Source organism: Schistocerca gregaria, chromosome 3, assembly GCF_023897955.1.
Source record: "Schistocerca gregaria isolate iqSchGreg1 chromosome 3, iqSchGreg1.2, whole genome shotgun sequence".
NCBI lineage: Eukaryota > Metazoa > Arthropoda > Insecta > Orthoptera > Acrididae > Schistocerca > Schistocerca gregaria.
In genome coordinates this window covers 849,080,327-849,100,569 of record NC_064922.1, presented here as the reverse complement: position 1 = coordinate 849,100,569, position 20,243 = coordinate 849,080,327, and the positions used below count along the sequence as shown (strand labels likewise).

The 20,243-nt window shown below is 41.6% G+C and overlaps 1 protein-coding gene across 1 annotated transcript in view; it reads right to left on the bottom strand.

Moving 5' to 3' along the window:
- The window catches only part of LOC126354765 (U3 small nucleolar RNA-associated protein 6 homolog), a 119,806-nt gene that overhangs the window by 36,799 nt on the left and 62,764 nt on the right, over positions 1-20,243 (bottom strand). The window contains exons 7-8 of the mRNA XM_050004658.1: positions 19,698-19,937; positions 4,964-5,159 (exon numbers count right to left, since the gene is read on the bottom strand). Coding sequence (XP_049860615.1) covers positions 4,964-5,159; positions 19,698-19,937 — 436 coding nt within the window. The remainder of the gene's footprint in view (positions 1-4,963; positions 5,160-19,697; positions 19,938-20,243) is intronic.

The following is a 20,243-nucleotide window of genomic DNA, read 5'->3' as shown; positions in this document are numbered from 1 at the left end:
ACCAATATGTATATGGGATAAAGTTTTACTTGGTGACAGACCACAAGCGACCAATGTTGTCTTTCTTTCCTTTCAGACCATTCCCACCATGAACAGCATTGAAGCGGCATGAAATCATGTACAGACCGACAGCCAAACAGTCCAATGCTAACACCCTCTCTCATTAACCACTGGCATGATACAGTGTTTGATGAATCTGAAGACTCATGTTTCCATACTGATGAGCAAGACTATAAAACTCTCAATGGCTTCCCCCTCAATCATTGTTGTATTGTTCAAGCAGATCCCAACTGCAATGGGTCAAAATGAAATTTTATTATTTGAAGTGTTGTAATGGTAGTCTATTTTGTCTTAACATATTGGTGTAGTGGCCCCATTATAGATAAGATGTATTAAATTTGTGTTTGATGTTAGTATTATGTAGCTCATATGTGCCTCTTCAAACCATATGTTCTAGTGTACCAATGCTGACGTGGGGCCAAAATTCATATCTGAGCGGCAAAAAAGCTATCTACAGTGCACAGACAGTTTGAGCGGCAAAGACTACTTTGATAGCAGTCAGCCACGAGAAGTAGAGCTGAAGGCCATATAAAAATTGAGTAATTGTTAAAAATAATAACATCACTCTACATCTGTTTGTTAAATGGTTCCTACATGGTTTAACATGGGATTAAGTCAGTTGGGTTTGAACTATTCTTGGGGAACAGTCAACATAGAAGAGCCTGGTGATCTAAATAGTTCATGAAATTTTTATTAGTGTTCCAGTTCCATAAACTTATTTATGGTTTAGTGTTGCAATAATGATTTAGTGTAGGAATTTGCTACACTCTGACAGAATCTACAGTTCAATGTGGAGAGCTACAGAATATGCACACACTGAGAGAATTGTTCGGTATCTTATTGGTGTAAGAAAGTAATTTAATTTCGTTTTCAGTAATAGGAATTAGAGATGATTGGTATATTGCTAGCACTAACAAATTTTGGAATGCAATAGTTGATTGGTTGTACAGGATTAATTTTGCCCACTCATTGACAATACCTTCGTTCAAAGGTTCATCACTAATTAATCAGAAGCATTTGCTCATACACGTCAAGGCTTTACTACTACTTACCAGCTTTCTCTCTCTCTCTCTCTCTCTCTCTCTCTCTCTCTCTCTCTCTCTCTCTCTCTCTCTCTGTGTGTGTGTGTGTGTGTGTGTGTGTGTGTGTGTGTGTGTGTGTGTGTGTGTAGTAATAGTGGCACATAGGTTTCTAAAAACAAGTGTGATATAATGTTATCAGAAAGCAATTTCTAAACTGAAACCACAAGATATTCTAGTCAGTTCATTCATCTTAAAGACTGAAGATACACAGAAAAAAAAATTCTGAACGATTTATTTGGAAGAGAAGTAAATAAATGCATAGGAAGGACATTAATTTTATTACATAAAACAAAACAGAAACAATTTATAGCAAGAAAATATTATATTGCTGACTGAGCAACCAGTTACATCTCCGGATCTTAATTTGTCAACCAATACAATTTATGAAAATTTAGGTTTCTTTAAAAAACTTGTAATGCAAGTAATTAGTTATCTATACAATATACCAGATAGTACCAAAGCGTCACACATAGAAAGTGATCACTAGTTCTGGAATCAGTTGTAAGAATTATTCTGATATTATTCTGATTCCAAGTAATATTAATGCAAGCAATGATGATCCAAATGAACGAAATGTGAAGGTAGAGACACCTTCTGATTACCATTATTTAAGAAGGCATATTTATTAAAAAGATAATTTATATATGGAAATTTACTGAGATTCATAATATTTGTTAGACAACTGTAAATATTGAGATTTATGTTGTGCTAATACCGCAGGTGCAGTGCACGTAGCCTTATTAATCCGTATCATATGCACTGCAGGTGTAGTACAGGGTATTCAAAAAGTCTCTCTGCAGTGCTGTATGATTGTTAGCTCCTCGTGCCATGTGACTGTTTGCCTGCCTGGGTGTTTCAACGAAATGATCAACGCACAACGATACTGCAGTGATTTTCTGTACCCATTCATAGGAGAAATTGTGTTAAGTAAAATACTGAACAGTTATTTTCAACAAGATGGCGTTTCAATGTCACTGCTTGCTCATGTTTTTGGTGATTGCATAATTCCACGATCGCCTGACCTAACACCACTTAACTTTTTCTTCTGGGGTGAAGCGAAAGCAACCGTCTATACAAACTGTCCAAAATCCATTGATGAATTGAAAACTGCAATATCCTCTTTCATTGCTGCTGTTACAGGAGAAATGTTACAGCTTGTGTTTCGAAACAAGATTAGACGAATTGAGTTGTGTGTTCAACAACAGGGGGGACACTTTCAACATTTAATGTGAAAATTTGTAAGTAAAAATGAATATTCAATAAATTAATAACTTTTATTTTACTGAGTTTCATTTCGGTATATTCAGAGCGGCATATGGCAATCACAGCGAACAATCATACAGCACTGTGGAGAGACTTTATGAACATCCCGTAGAAAGGAAGCAGGATACAGTAGTGAGGGTGAAAGTGAATTGATTCATGTTGAAATTAGGCATGTGGGGCTCATCCCCAATGTCCTTTTTAACACTCTTCACACCCTTACCTACACCCTTCTTGAAGTCGGAGGGTATTTCGCCTGTCTCATACGTCTTGATCACCAGATGATAGAGTTTCGTCAGGACTGGCTCTCCCAAGGCCGTCAGTAGTTCTAATGGAACGTTGTCTACTCCGGAGGCCTTGTTTTGACTCGAGTCTTTCAGTGCTCTGTCAAACTCTTCATGCAGTATCATATCTCCCATTTCATTTTCATCTACATCCTCTCCCATTTCCATAATATTGTCCTCAAGTACATCGCCCTTGTATAAACCTTCTATATACTCCTTCCACCTTTCTGCCTTCCCTTCTTTGCTTAGAACTGGATTGCCATCTGAGCTCTTGATATTCATACACGTGGTTCTCTTCTCTCCAAAGGTCTCTTTAATTTTCCTGTAGGCAGTATCTATCTTACCTCTAGTGAGATAAGCCTCTACGTCCTTACATTTGTCCTCTAGCCATCACTGCTTAGCCATTTTGCACTTCCTGTCAATCTCATTTTTGAGACGTTTGTATTCCTTTTTGCCTGCTTCATTTAGTGCATTTTTATATTTTCTCCTTTCATCAATTAAATTCAATATTTCTTCTGTTGCCCAAGGTTTCTACTAGCCCTAGTCTTTTTACCTATTTGATCCTCTGTTGCCTTCACTATTTCATCCCTCAAAGCTACCCATTCTTTTTCTACTGTATTTCTTTCCCCCATTCCTATCAATTGTTCCCTTATGCTCTCCCTGAAACCCTGTACAATCTCTGGTTCTTTCAGTTTATCCAGGTCCCATCTCCTCAAACTCCCACCTTTTTGCAGTTTCTTCGGTTTCAATCTACAGTTCATAACAAATAGATTGTGGTCAGAGTCCACATCTGCCCCTGGAAATGTCTTACAATTTAAATCCTGATTCCTAAATCTCTGTCTTACCATTATATAATCTATCTGATACCTTTTAGTATCTCCAGGGTTCTTCCATGTATACAACCTTCTTTCATGATTCTTAAACCAAGTATTAGCTATGATTAAGTTATGCTCTGTGCAAAATTCTACCAGACGGCTTCCTCTTTCATTTTTCTCCCCCAATCCATATTCATTTACTATGTTTCCTTCTCTCCCTTTTCCTACTATCGAATTCCAGTCACCCATGACTATTAAATTTTTGTCTCCCTTCACTACCTGAATAATTTCTTTTATCTCATCATACATTTCATCAATTTCTTCGTCATCTGCAGAGCTAGTCTGCATATAAACTTGTACTACTGTAGTAGGCGTGGGGTTCGTGTCTAATAGAGCTATAATAATAATAATAATAATAATAATAATAATAATAATAATAATAATAATAGAGCTATTATTATCCTAATTATTGCTGTGAATTCATATTACTCTGTAAATTTGAGTCATGATTGATTGTACACGACATTTTTGAAATAAAGAGAGTACATTTATCTCCTATTGATTAAATGTACAACATGTTGTACTATTCGTAGTATCTAGTTGGTAGAGCATAAAGTGCTTGCAGTACATAGAGAATAAAGTGACTGAGGCCTCAAGCTCTGCTAGTCTTTGTCCCATAGCTGTCTACCCTTTACAAGCTCCCACTTGAGTCCTATACACACCTGCTGTCATGCCAGCACAGCTGCATAGTCCTTTCCACCATGAGGTCATTATTGCTCCATCACCTCAACAGGACTGACTGCCAGGGGGTCCAGTTGCCAATAGATGGGCCGAGAGTCGAACTGAGGCCTTCTTAACCACTGAGCCACTATGGCACCTACCAGTGGCAGACGCCTGGCTAGGGTATGCTCCCTAGATGTCTACACCACATCACCCACCACGGCTGGGGCAGGCTGCCGCTGCCCCCCCCCCCCCCCCCCGCCTTCCCCCACCCCACCCCTCGTGTAGCCATACCAGTCTGCAGCAACGGCACCTTGCCCAGTGGTGTCAGGAATGTTTACCATACGAAGTCCCTTATGCTCAGATCACTTCAAGTGTCATGGCTACTGACAACTTCAAGGGAACACAAAGCTTTGCTGCCAAGGTCTGGGAGATCAACACCTGAGTTTGCTACGCCACATGACGAGGGCTTGGTCAGACATTTATCTGTTACTCTAAACTTTTGTGCCTATAAACAGTTTCCAAGGACGTCATCTATACTGCAGCAGCCACCTACTCCTCCAGCGGACTCCTGTAGCCTCTGTTAACCCAATGGATATAGAATTGGAGATGCACAATGGGAAAATAGAAGGTGCAGCCAATGACCCAAAGAAGGCTTCTTCCACCACCCTGTAGTGGACAATGCACCCTGTGTAGCTATAAAACATAATATAAAGAAGGGCATGATATACTGAGTACTCACCCACATAAGATAGTATTTTGTCTGCATTCTTCCAGCACTGTGTGCACCCTGGTAAGCATTACGCAGCATTTTCCGCTTGAAAGTCGGCAAAGGAGTCGCCTCCTGAGCGAGTTCCTGCATTGTTTCTATGTACAGAGACCACATACGCTCTGTCGGCAGTTGTTTTACAGCAGCATCATACACGGCGACACAACGTCTGCAAAACAGTGGGAAATGATGTTTTATACAAACAATGATATTGTACCAATTTAAACAATAAATGTGTGTGGGAACACACAAATATGTGAACAGTTGACTAAAAAGTATTTTTTCCAAGCAGTTCAAAACTTCATGTTCATCGATTTTGCAAAAATATTTTCGCTAAATTGTATGAAACTGGTCAGACAGTTACTTTGTTTATTTATAATTTCTATTTATTTCTTTCTTTTTAAATGAGTCATCAAGCTTTCAACTAGTTTCATGCAGACACCATGAATTCCTCACGCGACACAAATATTTGTTGGATATGTTCCAATCTCTGTCTTCTCCTACAATTTTTACCACCACAGCAATCTCTAGTATCATGGAAGTTACTCCCCAATGACTTAACTCATATCCTGCCCCTTACTCTTGTCAGTGTTCTTTTCTTTATTTACTATGCAGAAAACCTCCTCATTCCTTACCTTATCAGTGCCTTAATTTTCTATATTATTCTGCAGCACCACATCTCCAACGCTTTCTCTCTTCTTTTCCTGTTTTCACCTTCTAACTGATGTCAACACAAGAGATTTGTTAAGGTAAAGGGACTGTAACACATACTGAAGCAACTGAGACAGTCAATTTCTTTCATATCTCCTGCAATTTTTGGGAAATTTAAAAAATTCAGCATTAAGAAAACACTGTCGTGCAGAGAGAGATTAAACATGATGCTATGTATTACATTCCAACATATAGTGGAGCTCCAATCTTCTGAAAGCCATATTAGATTGCACGCACAGTAACTGAATACTGCGAAAAAAAAAAATACCCTTACACGACAATCCATAAACTTATTCCACTGCCTAAATCAGCGGACCAGTTCTTCGCAAATGGTTGCAAAACAAGACAGTCATTGTTGAGTTTGTGCTGATTATCACCATTTACACGTATACACTCCCACACATTTAAGCAATTTCACGGACTGATAAAAGTCAACTTAATCCTTCATGGCAAGAAGATATTTTCAAATACACACCTCTTAAAAACCTATTTCCAAAATCTGTCTAAGGAAGAAGACATGCAGAAAATGGCAGATATCACTCTATTAGGACTTCATGAATTTAATTTCATGCCACTTGGATTAATGAATGCACCAAGCACTTTCCAAACATTTATTAAGAAAGTACAGCAAGGATTAGATTTCTGTTTTGCCTACATAGATAGGACCCCGATTGCATTTAGTATTTTGAAAGAAGAACACTTAAAACATCTAAACACACTTTTCGAATATCTTTATAATCAGGGTTGAAGAGAGAAACAACCATTGTAAAGACACTTTGTCCAGAAACTGCGCAACAATTGCGAGATTTCTTAGCACACTTAACTTCTATTGTCACCATAAAGAACGTGCTGCACAAAAGCAAGCTCTTCTGAAGAAAAGTAAGAAGAATGACAAAACAAAAATAACTGGACCTTCGAGACAACAGAACAGTTTGAGAAAAGCAAGGAAAATCTAGCCCAAGCCACACTGATAACTTGCCCAAGTTTATTTTGCGGGCGCATCAACTTCACAGCAAGAGAAACATAATGGAATTTGAAAGTCCGGTGGTTTCTTTTGAGACAAGTTTTCTGTAGTCCAGAAGCTTCTCAATTTAAGACAGAATTTCTAGGTATTTATATATAATGTAATCGGATAGATAAAAAAATCTACTCACCAAGTGTTGGCAGGAGAACACACATATAAAGTTAATAAAGTTTGCAAGCTTTCAGAGCCAGTGGCTCCTCCTCCTTGCAGAAGGATTGACAGGGAACAAAGGGTGCCAAAGGAAAAGGACTGCTAAGATTAGGGAAAGGGGAGGGTCCAAAAGTTGCCCAGAACCCTGGGTCAAGGGAGACTTACTGGATAAGACGAGAAGGTAATCTCGTCCGATGTAGCCCCAATAATCAGTCTTTCCTTCTCATTCTGTCCGGTACATATCCCCTGATTTGGGTTCTAGGAGACTTTTCCTTACTCTACCCCTTTTCCTAGACCTCTCTAGTCCTATTTCTTCACCCCTCTTCCGTCCCCTTCAACCCTTCTGCAAGAAGGTGCCACTGGCTCTGAAAGCTTGCCAACTTTAATGTCTTTATTGTATATAAGCTCTGCCTTTTATGCAAAAACACTGAAGAAAAAAAGAGAAAAAGGAAGAATGGAGGAAAGAAACTATGTTTTAGCATAAAAGATGGAATCTACATCCAATAATTTAACTGCAAACACGGAAAGAAAGACAAGAGCTGCAGATCCAAAAGAGGAATATTTAATAACTTTATATGTGTGTTCTGCCACTGCTTGGTGAGTAGATTTGTTATCTATCCAATTACATCACATTTTCAAAATTGATCATTTTCATTGATATGTTAATTTATTTACTAATTTCAAATACCTGCTCAAAGGAAGAACATTTTATATCTACATAGATAATGCCCAACAAATTTATGCATTCAAACAGAAGAATGAGAAAGCTTCATCACCGCAACTTCATTACCACCAGTATATTTCTCAACTCAGATGTATCAGATGTCTGGCACAGAAAATGTAGTGGCTAATCATCTGTTTAAGCAGTTATTAGTATTTAGCATGTAATACTACACATGAAACAATCCAGATTACATAAAAACACACAAATAAAACAATGGAAACTTCAGGTTGAAATATCAACAATATTAGGAAAACAACAGATAGCTACTTTCTTAAGAAGGCTCTGGCCAAAAGTTTAACATGTAACAGCCTTTCAATTGTGCCTCTCTGCAACTCAACATGTCATCTTTATGATGAGCAGCAATATATCCTTTTCCTTATATTGTAAATACATAAATAACAGAATGAAACAATGACAGTATTATGAAAAGGACACACTACTACTCACCATGTAGTGCAGACACTTGCCACAGACAGGAATGGGGGGGGGGGGGGGGGGGGGGGGGGAACTGCTGAAAAAGTAAGCTTAAAGCCTTCTTCTGTTAAACACACACACACACACACACACACACACACACACACACACACACAGAGAGAGAGAGAGAGAGAGAGAGAGAGAGAGAGAGAGAGAGAGAGAGAGAGAGAGTGTCTCTGGGTGATCGGGGTGAGAAGGAGACTAAGTCGGGGAGGGGGTGGAAAAGGAGAGAAGTAAGAAGTCTGCGAGTGTATTGGTGGAATAGAGGGCTGTGACTGCTGGAGTGGGAACAGAGAAGGGGATAGTTAATTGAAGGACAGAAACTAATGAAGGTTGAGGCCAGGGGAGTTATGGTAATGTAGGATATACTGCACATATTCGGAAAAGCTGGTGTAGATAGGAAGGATACAGATGGTGCGGGTTTTGAAACAGTCATTTAAGAAAATGAATTGGGCAGCTTGCTCAGCAATTGGGTAGTCCAGCTGTCTCTTTGCAACAGTTTATTGGTGGCCATTCATGCAGACAGCTTGTTAGCTATCATGTTTACATAGAATGCAACACAGTTATTGCAGCTTAGCTTGAGGATCACATGACTGCTTTCATAGGTAGCCCTGCCTTTGATGGGATACGAGGTGCTTGCAATCAGATTGGAGTAAATGGTATTGTATGGGTCAGGTCTTGCACCTAGGTCTATTACAGGGATATGAGCCATGAAGCAAGGGGGTGGGAGCAAGGATTGAACAAGGATGGACAAGGATATTGTGAAGTTTTGGTGGGCAGTGGAATAGCACTGTGGAGAGGTGGGAAGGACAGTGGGTAGGACATTCTTCTTCTCAGGGCACAACGAGAGGTACCTGGCAGAGAATGAGATTCAGTTGCTCCAGTCCTGGGTTGTACTGAGTCACAAGGAAAATGCTCCTTTGTGGTAGGACAGTGGGACTTTTGGAGGTTGTGGATGGTTGGAGAGACAAGATACAAGATATTCTGTAAAAAGTTGGAAGGGTAATTTCTGTCTATGAAGGCCTCAGTGAGGCCCTACAAATGTGACTGCCACGAGTGGCTGGGCTACATGCAAGGGACTTCTTGGTACGGAATGCGTAGCAGCCGTCAAAGTGGACATATTGCTGGTGGTTGGTAGGTTTGATATAGGCAGAGGTACTGATGTAGCCATCTTTGCGGTGCAGGTCAACATCGAGAAAGGTGACTTGTTATGTTGAGGACAAGGTGAAACAAATGGAAGCGCAGATGTTGAGGTTTGGAGGAATGTGGATAAGGTGTCCTCACCCTCAATACAGATAACAAAGATGTCGTCAATGAATCCCATGAATAGGTTGGCATAAGATGGTGCCTTGTGAGTGCCTATTGCCGTATCATGGATTTATTAACAGGTGAGGCCTTCAAAGTATTGGTGGGTGAGGATATAGTTGGTCATTGTGACTAGGAAGGAAGCTGTAAGTTTGGAATCTATCAGGTGCGGGAAAAGGTAGTGTTGAATAGTGGCAAGGCAATGGGCATTAGGGATGTTAGAGCACACAGAGGGGCATCAATAGTCACGAGCAGGGTGCTATGTGGTAAAGGAACATGAACTGTGGAGAGTTAGTGGAGAAAATGGTTGGTGCCTTTTATACATGAGGGTAGGTTGTGGTAATATATTGAAGGTGTTGGTTTACTAGAGAAAAGATCGTATCAGTGGCGCACAGTAATCTGCCACAATGTGGATCCTAGGTGGCTGGGTTCATGGACTTTAGGAAGCATGTAGAAGGTGGGAGTGCTGGGAGTGGTATGTATGAGGAGAGGCAAAGTCTCAGAAGAGAGGTTATGTTATGTGCCTAATGATTTGAGAAGAGATGGAGATCCTGTTGGATTTCTGGAATGGCATCACTGTGGCAAGGTTCGTAGGTGAACACCTCTGATAGCTGGCAGAGTCCTTATGTCAGTTAAGACTCACAGTTCAAAACAATAGTGGCGGGTCCTTTTTCAGAAGGGAGTATTACAAAGTCGTGATCAATTGCACAGGTGGGTATTCCCCTTGCAATATATACTATGTTCCCATAACCCTCCTGGCCTCATTGTTCTTACCCATGTAGATCCTTCCCTGTTCCCATTCCAGCACACAAAGCCCTCTATTCCAACAACACATCCAGTCTTTTTACTTCTCTCCTTTTCCACTCCCCCCACCCCCCCGTCCACACTCCCGTCTAACCTCCTATTTGCACCTAGCTGTCCTACCCTCTCTCCATCTTGTCCTTGCATGTTCCCACAAGCAGCACTTTACCGGCCCTCACCCCTACCCTGCCATCCTTTCCCAGCCTCCTCCTCATTCCCACGGCCTAAACTGCTTCTCCCATCGTGCACAATTGCTCGCAGTCTGGCCTTTGTTGCCAGACAGTGGTTGGTGTGTGTGTGTGTGTGTGTGTGTGTGTGTGTGTGTGTGTGTGTGTGTGTGTGTGTGTGGAGGGGGTTTAAAACCCACATCCTTTCATCTTTCCTTTTCCTTCCCTCTTTCCTGACGAAGCAGCCGCCGGTTGCGAAAGCTCAAATTCTGTGTGTGTGTTTTATTCATTGTGCCTATCTACCGGCACTTTCCCGCTTCGTATCTTTGTTTTTAATATATTTTTCCCATGTGGAAGTTTCTTTCTATTTTATTTTCATAATATTGTCAGATATACAATTAGGTAAGAAATAAGAATGAATGGTGCATTAAAAATAGTTGTTATAAGGTAATCTCAAGTCTTCTTATCTAATTAAGGCTTGATGGTGTAGCCATGAAAAAGTCAATTCATGCCCCTTGACAATGTGTCAGGTGGTCTAATTCAATGCTCCAAAATCACAGCTTGGACTGGGTTGCTTGCCCCATTTATGTAGGTTGTATGCACACAAGCTGTGTCCTGTTCAGATGCGATTTATATTCTTCCATCGTGCTATGGGAGTTCAAACCATAGGGTCTCTCTAAACAGTCAATAAGATGCCGCACTTCAGGTGGAGCATTCGAACTCCAGGTTTCATGCCATTTTCTGTCAATAGTGAAGTTGCTAGCAACAAGCTTTCTGATCAGTCACAGTTGTGGGTTTCTGGAACAATGCCATTTTATTGTCAATCTTGGAATTTTTGCATGGATGTGAAGATGTAGATTATTCGTTACTTTAGAATATTCTTTAAACAGAGCTTCTTGTTTTCTTAACAGAGGAGGGTCTGTGTGTTGGAAACCAATACGGTGAAGGAGTTCTTATGCAACATGAGGTGATACTTGTGGCTGCTCCGAATGGTATATACCTTAAATGCGGGAGAGCTTGTCAACCACACCGGAGCACAATATTCAGCTGTAGTAAACACTTAACTGAGTGCAGAATATTTAAGTGTATGTACTGATGCTCCCCAATTAGTACTGCAATTTCTGGTAAGGTTGTTTGGTATGCTTGATTTCCAAGAAGTTCTTTGAGACGCTTCTTCAAAGTATGGACCTCCAGTTTAGAGTAGTTTGTTGAGATCACCAGTAACGGTTTTCAGCACTTTTGAACTCGTTGTGGTATACCGCAAGTGCTAGATCATTAGCATATCTGAACTTCCTTGTGCCAGTTTCTGGTACGTCAGAAACGTAAAGGCTGAAAAGTATCGGCAATAATACTAATACCTGATGTAGTCAATTACTGAAATTTCTGATATGTAAGTGGTTTGCAGCCCCCAGTGGACTGAGACAGTGGTGTAATTTATTAATTACAACCTTTGTCCATATACACATATACAATTTAAGATCAGAGTTTTTAAGTGTCAACACAACATGGCTCAACAGAGTGCGAGATACTCAGTAACATAATCTAAATGTGCCTGGCCAAATTTTAAAGAGTTATGTGCAACAATGGACTGTTATGCACAGCTTACCAGAAAAGGAAAATTACATGGCATATTAGATCACCTACTGGAAGATGCCCCATTTGTTGTAACGGCGACCGGAACAGTCGCGGGGTTTGAGTGACGGAAACGTGGCGGGACCTGTGGAGCGGCCCGCGAACAACAACACAACGGGAGAGAACGGACACGACCAACGAAGGACCTTACAACATAATAAGAACAGACAACAGAGTCAAGAAACCAAACAAGACAACCACGTCCACTCGTAAAGTAAAAAGGGATTCAAATTCCGCGGCGCGCGGTACCAGACCATTGTTGATGAACATTTCCAGGTGGTATATATTGCTCTAGTGCAGGCTGTTCCAATCCTACCCCATAGTGCACGAGTGTCACCCACTGCTAATATAAACTACCTACCAAGTGGCCACACAGTACACATTTTGTGCATTTGTCAAAACACTTTGTCATCCCAGCCTGCATTCCTTCAACTGGTGCAGGAAGGTCACACAGGCCGTTTTCCCACCCTTGCTCACCTGTGCCAGACGGTGCCCAGTTGTCCACAGGCAGGCACTTTAGCTGGAAGAGCCTGACCTAGTTTGTCCTCCACCATCTTCTGACTGATTTAGTGAGTGTTTTAACTTGTCCATATACATTCACGAGCTGGGCACAGGTTCCACCCCTTTACACAAAGAAAACAGGTACGGAGACTGTTTAATATTGCGAGACGCAAAGGACAATGGGCTAAATATCGTGAGGCCCTTGTCAGTTACAACCTTGCACTAAGACAAGCAAAGGAGGCATCCTGGAAGGCATTCTGTGAGGAAGTGGAAGGCACGGCTGCACAAGCCAGACTTCACAAGATTCTCACTAGAGTACCAACTAATCCAGGAGGCACGTTGAGGAAGGGGGATGGGGAATATACAAAGACAGCACACGAGACGCTGGAATTGCTCCTCGAAACTCACTTTCCTCAATATGCTCTGCCAGATAACAGAGACCAGTATGTGACCCCAGAGAGACAACGGTTCTCAGACACTCGAAGAGAGGACTGGGAAGCGGCCAAGGAGTATGTGAACTTCAACAAAATCCAGTGGGTGGTGGGAACATGCCAAGTCACCTGGCCCAGATGGGATTTTTCCAGCTCTCCTGCAACAGGCACGAGGAAAACTTATAAGAATCCTATTTAGGGTTAGCTTAGCAGCAGGAATCATTCCCAATGTTTGGAGGGCAGTGAAGGTTGTCTTCATTCCAAAGCCAGGTAGACTTGATCATACCAAGGCCAAGGATTTCAGACCAATCAGTTTGTCCTCCTCCATTCTCAAATCACTGGAAAAACTGGTTAATGTATACATTGGGGAGAGGAGGCTATGTAGGGTCCCTCTACACCTGAACCAACACGCATACCAACCATGTAAATCATGTGAAAGAGCTCTCCACCAACTCGTCGGGAAGGTGGAAAAAGCACTTCACTTCCATGAAATAGCCCTCTGCGTCTTCCTGGATATCAAGGGGGCCTTTAGTAACACAGCCTTCCATTCAATGGTAAGGGCAGCAGAGGTGCATAATCTGGGGACCACTATGTGTAGGTGGACCAGAGCCATGCTTATTGGAAGGAAGATAGAGACTAGCAGGATGAATGAAAAGATGGTAATTAAGACCACTAGAGGCTGCCCACAAGGAGTAGTTTTGTCTCCTCTATTGTGGAATCTAGTGGTGAACTAACTCATTGAGGAACTAAATTACAGACAATGCTTCTGCCAAGGATACACAGATGACCTTGTCATAGTAATGCTTGGCAAATTCACTGACACAGTCAGGAATATGGCACAAGGAGGATTGTACATTGTGCAAAAATGGTGCACTAAACAGGATCTGAGAGTTAATCTTAAGAAGACTGTTGTTGTTGTTGTTGTTGTTGTTGTTGTTGTTGTTGTCTTCAGTCCTGAGACTGGTTTGATGCAGCTCTCCATGCAACTCTATCCTGTACAAGCTTCTTCATCTCCCAGTACCTACTGCAACCTACATCCTTCTGAATCTGCTTAGTGTATTCATCTCTTTGTCTCCCTCTACGATTTTTGCTCTCCACGCTGCCCTCCAATGCTAAATTTGTGATCCCTTGATGCCTCAAAACATGTCCTACCAACTGATCCCTTCTTCTAGTCAAGTTGTGCCACAAACTTCTCTTCTCCCCAATCCTATTCAATACCTCTTCATTAGTTACGTGAGGAGTTCCTAGATAATAGAATGCAGCATGTCATTCTCAATGGAGAGAAGTCTTCCGAAGTAAGAGTGATTTCAGGTGTGCCGCAGGGGAGTGTCATAGGACCGTTGCTATTCACAATATACATAAATAACCTGGTGGATGACATCGGAAGTTCACTGAGGCTTTTTGCAGATGATGCTGTGGTGTATCGAGAGGTTGCAACAATGGAAAATTGTACTGAAATGCAGGAGGATCTGCAGCGAATTGATGCATGGTGCACGGAATGGCAATTGAATCTCAATGTAGACAAGTGTAATGTGATGCGAATACATAGAAAGATAGGTCCCTTATCATTTAGCTACAGAATAGCAGGTCAGCAACTGGAAGCAGTTAATTCCATAAATTATCTGGGAGTACGCATTAGGAGTGATTTAAAATGGAATGATCATATAAAGTTGATCGTCGGTAAAGCAGATGCCAGACAGATTCATTGGAAGAATCTTAAGGAAATGCAATCCGACAACAAAGGAAGTAGGTTACAGTACGCTTGTTCGCCCACTGCTTGAATGCTGCTCAGCGGTGTGGGATCTGCACCAGATAGGGTTGATAGAAGAGATAGAGAAGATCCAACGGGGGAGCAGCGCGCTTCATTATGGGATCGTTTAGTAATCGCGAAAGCGTTACGGAGATGATGGATAAACTCCAGTGGAAGACTCTGCAGGAGAGACGCTCAGTAGCTTGGTACGGGCTTTTGTTAAAGTTTCGAGAACATACCTTCACCGAAGAGTCAAGCAGTATATTGCTCCCTCCTACGTATATCTCGCGAAGAGACCATGAGGATAAAATCAGAGAGATTAGAGGCCACACAGAAGCATACTGACAATCCTTCTTTCCACGTACAATACGAGACTGGAATAGAAGGAAGAACCGATAGAGGTACTCAGGGTACCTCCGCCACACACCGTCAGGTGGCTTGCGGAGTATGGATGTAGATGTAGATCTATCCACCTTATCTTCAGCATTCTTCTGTAGCACCACATTTCAAAAGCTTCTATTCTCTTCTTGTCCAAACTAGTTATCGTCCATGTTTCACTTCCATACATGGCTACAATCCAAACAAATACTTTCAGAAACGACTTCCTGATACATAAATCTATATTCGATGTTAACAACTTTCTCTTCTTCAAAAACACTTTCGTTGCCATTGCCAGTCTACATTTTATATCCTCTCTACTTCGACCATCATCAGTTATTTTACTTCCTAAATAGCAAAACTCCTTTACTACTTTAAGTGTCTCATTCCCTAATCTAATTCCCTCAGCATCACCCGATTTAATTTGACTGTATTCCATTATCCTCGTTTTGCTTTTGTTGATGTTCATCTTATATCTTCCTTTCAAGACACTGTCCATTCTGTTCAACTGCCGTCCAAGTCCTTTGCCGTCTCTGACAGAATTACAATGTCATCGGCGAACCTCAAAGTTTTTATTTCTTCTCCATGAATTTTAATACCTACTCCAAATTTTTCTTTTGTTTCCTTTACTGCTTGCTCAATATACAGATTGAATAACATCAGGGAGAGGCTACAACCCTGTCTCACTCCTTTCCCAACCACTGCTTCCCTTTCATGCCCCTCGACTCTTATGACTGCCATCTGGTTTCTGTACAAATTGTAAATAGCCTTTCGCTCCCTGCATTTTACCCCTGCCACCTTTAGAATTTGAAAGAGAGTATTCCAGTCAACATTGTCAAAAGCTTTCTCTAAGTCTACAAATGCTAGAAACGTAGGTTTGCCTTTTCTTAATCTTTCTTCTAAGATAAGTCGTAAGGTCAGTATTGCCTCACGTGTTCCAACATTTCTACGGAATCCAAACTGATCCTCCCCAAGGTCCGCATCTACCAGTTTTTCCATTCGTCTGTAAAGAATTCGCGTTAGTATTTTGCAGCTGTGACTTAAACTGATAGTTCAGTAATTTTCACATCTGTCTGCACCTGCTTTCTTTGGGATTGGAATTATATTATTCTTCTTGAAGTCTGAGGGTATTTCGCCTGTCTCATACATCTTGCTCACCAGCTGTAGAGTTTTGTCATGACTGGCTCTCCCAAGGCCGTCAGTAGTTCTAATGGAATGTTTATGAATAGAGATATTTAGCATGCAAGTTGGAATCTAAATCTCTTCGATGAAACTCTACCTGTGAAGGGGACAGTGAAATATCTACGGGTAACCTTGGATGAGAAGCTAACTTGGACCCCTCATATTAAGAGTGCCTGCTCCAAGGCAAAAAGCACTTTAGTGAGTACTAGGAGGCCTTGTGGCAAAAACTGGGGCCTAAGCCCCAGGGGTATGCACTGGATATACACCACAGTGGTTAGACCTAGGATTTCCTATGGGGCCGTAGTGTGGTGGAAGAAGGTAGAACAGCGGTTTACTGCTAAAAAGCTTGCTCAGGTGCAGAGATTGGCCTGCTTAGCCATAACGGGCAGATTTAGCAGCACACCAACCACTGGAATGGAAGCCATGCTGAACATGCCTCCACTTCACCTCTGGGTTAAGATGGAGGCAGCAGCTGGGGCATACAGACTTAAAACTGGCCAAAACTGGGTCTCATTTGGATATCCAGAATCACACACTAACTTAGTGAATGAGGTAAATATAGGTATGGCTGGGGAAATGCCCACTGACTATATGATAACTCCTAACTGCTTCAACAAGCCATACAACATAATAATTGGAAGTAGGTAGCAGTGGAAGAAAACAGTTTGACACCATGCGGAGGACATCGTGTGGTTCACCGATGGGTCGAAAACAGAACAAGGCGTTGTGGCAGGGTCGTACGGGGTTCAGCCAAGACTGGAGAGCAACATCTATCTAGGGAAACAGGCCTCTGTATTCCAAGCCGAAATTACTGCAATCAGGGCATGTGTGAAGGAGAATATGAGTAGGTGCTACAATGATCATAGCATCTACATCTATTCAGACAGCCAGGCAGCCCTGAAATAATTGGCAGCTCCTGCAACAAGATCTAAGATTGTTACAGATTGCCACAGGGCTCTGGTGGAGCTAGGGGGAAGCAATAGGGTGTACCTAGTGTGGGTCCCTGGCCACTCAGGGATCTGTGGCCATGAACAAGCCGATAGATTGGCTATGATGGGGGCAACAACTCCATTTATTGGACCGGAACCTGTCTTGACAATCACCAAGGCTATGATCAAATTAGAACTACGGAACTGGCTAAGGAAACAGCACGTAGGATATTGGACCAAGGTCCATAAACAAAAACATGGTAAGGTAATGATGCCCAAGCCATGTTTTGAAAGAAGCTGTGTAATCCTGGGATTGAACAGGAAAGAGATCAAACCCATGACTGGACTGATGACCGGCCATGGGAACTTCTAAAAACACCTACACACAATGGGTATAATGGAAGAGGATCCTAAATGTAGGATCTGTGATGAGGGTGAAGAAACTGCATTACACCTAATCTTTCAATGCATGGCATTGGAGAGCAAAAGATACAGAGTCTTCGGGACAACTAGACCTGAAGAAATTGTGTCTTGGTAGAGGGACTCCTTGCACTATTTAAGGGCACTGGTTGGCTTTACTAGATATACAGGGAGCGGTACCGCACAATAAACCTAGTTTCGGTGCGGGCAGTGGCGGGTTAGACCTAAGCTGTTTTAGCTCTCCTGTTAAAATCCAATCAAATCAATCCACCCCTTTGAAATATTGAAGCAGGGACAGTAGAAACAGTGTTTTCAAAAATATCTGGATTAGCAAGGTTGGAATGCCACAAGTAATAGCAGATTAGTGAACACAGTTAGCATCTAGTATGTTCTGAGCCTTGGCGTAGACCTGTGACTGGAAACTGACTAAACTACTGCATAATACCTGCAGGATAATGGAAACATAAGAAGGTTACATCATATGCTGAAGAATGCCACACAATCCCATGCTACAGCTACATGGAGTAGTGCTTTTTGCATTTCTTACAAGCAGAAACGTTTTACTGTACTACAATGAAGTTACTCAAACACTTATGTCAAGAACCTATATCACAATGGATGTTGACCTTTCATCACTGAACTAAGAAAATAGTGGGTCATCTGACATCTACAGAGTATTCCAACAAGACCAAAAAAACTCTTTTCATCAAAAACCATCTTAAAATACAATTCATGTGTTTATGTGAGTACAGTACTTACCAAGTCTAACAACCATACAAGGGCCCTTATTTCCACAGAGTGTAATCACGAAAATAAGTTTCCTCCAGGCCTGCAAAATAGTTGTCAACTCCGGCTACCACTTCGTCTGAAGTGAATCTATGTCCAAAAAGAAAAATTTCCAGTTTTGTAAAGAGATGAAAGTCTGACAGAGCCATATCAGGTGGAAGAAGGGTGTGGCAACAATTCATACCTTAGTTCGTGTAATTTTGCTATGGCGACGGCACATGTGTGGGCATGCGTCAAGAGCCGTGGCAGCCCATCTTGCAGATAATTCTTTCCTTTTTAGTCCTTCAGTTAAAATGTGACACACCCTTTCAGATGGTACATGGCAAGAGTGAGCAATTTCACGCACTTTCAATCGGCGATCCTCCATGACCATTTTGTGCACTTTTGCAATGATTTCTGGAGTAGTGATACATCTTGGCCGACCACTGCACAGATATCATCTAAGCTCTCCTAACCAAATTTAAATTCATTTGACCTCTTGGCAACAGTTGAATATGAAGGAGTAGTGTTCCCCATATATTCTGGAAATCGGCATGAATGTCCTTTGCTTTCGTACCTTTCTTTACGAAGTACTTAATCACTGCTCAAATCTATATTTTTTCCCCTCTTCGCTAATCACTGAACGGGAACAACAGAGCCAAGTCATCACCGCACCTCTCTTCCAAGAGCACTGATGTGGCACGTGTTTACAGGCAACAGTCCAATGAATATCATGTGAACACCTTCTTGTGCTAGCATTGACCTCTGGAGCTGATTCCAAGAACTTTACAAACCACCCTCATAGAACACTTGTTAGTCAAAAATGCTCAACCTTGAGGCAATCCTTTGGGTACATGAGAATAAACACCAGTCAGAAAATTTGAAGTCTGTAGATTAACCACAAATGCAACCTGCTTGTACTGGACGGTAGCAAGTAGACCTGGATGAAATCCATGAGGCATATTAATGATCACTGGTCTCGTACACTGGCTAGCCTAATGCTTTTTAGTGATTTGCCTCGTTCATTTAGACTAATGCTGGTCTGGTCCCCAATATGGACTTCGGAAAAAAACTTTACACAAAAAGTTAAAATGCAATTATGTCAGAACAAAGTTTACTCGATTCACAAAAAGATGATGCACACGACTTCCCTTCCTGAGCTTAACCAGTGACTCTGGCAACTGGAACAGCATGCAGCCCCAAAATTAGAAATAAAATAATTTTCAAAGTCATGAAAACAGCGGAGCCCATAAGGTGGGATAAACTCTGAGGAAGAGACCCTATTAAACAACAGATGTTATTAAATTGACACATTCATTACGCAACACAAGAAATAAAAAGCATACTGAAAATGAACTAGCACCTTATTCTTTCCTTCAAGCAGAGTTTCCCACTTAGACCTTTAGACTCCAGAAGCTTCTTGTTGCCAGCATGCTCATCCCGCGTTTCTGTGGCGCCATCATCAGGGGCGTCCTGCTCCGGTGCGGAGCGCTCGCGCTCAGTGCTCGAGGCATCGTCTGTCGAATACGGCAGCCCCTGCAATTCTCGGCGGGCCATGGCATCCCAAGTGAGTTCGTCATTTGGGTAACGTGTCAGCATGTCACTGCAATACAATATCGTATAAAATTTGAGCATTTTGGCAATGTAGTCAACAAACAAAGACAATCGATTTGTCTGTTTATAAAATAGTTTAACAAACTAAATGGCCACTAGCAAATACAACAAAGTTTACTATATTGCTAACAATATTAAGTCAACGTAAACAACAAAAGACCTATAGTAAAAATAAAAATCTTAATTACATAATCTATGTGTTTGCAAATAATCCTCTTTTTGGGAAAATTAACATTAACCTAAATCTTTATTTGGCACCTGTAATACAATCAATGCTCTCCGAGTTCATTTGTGG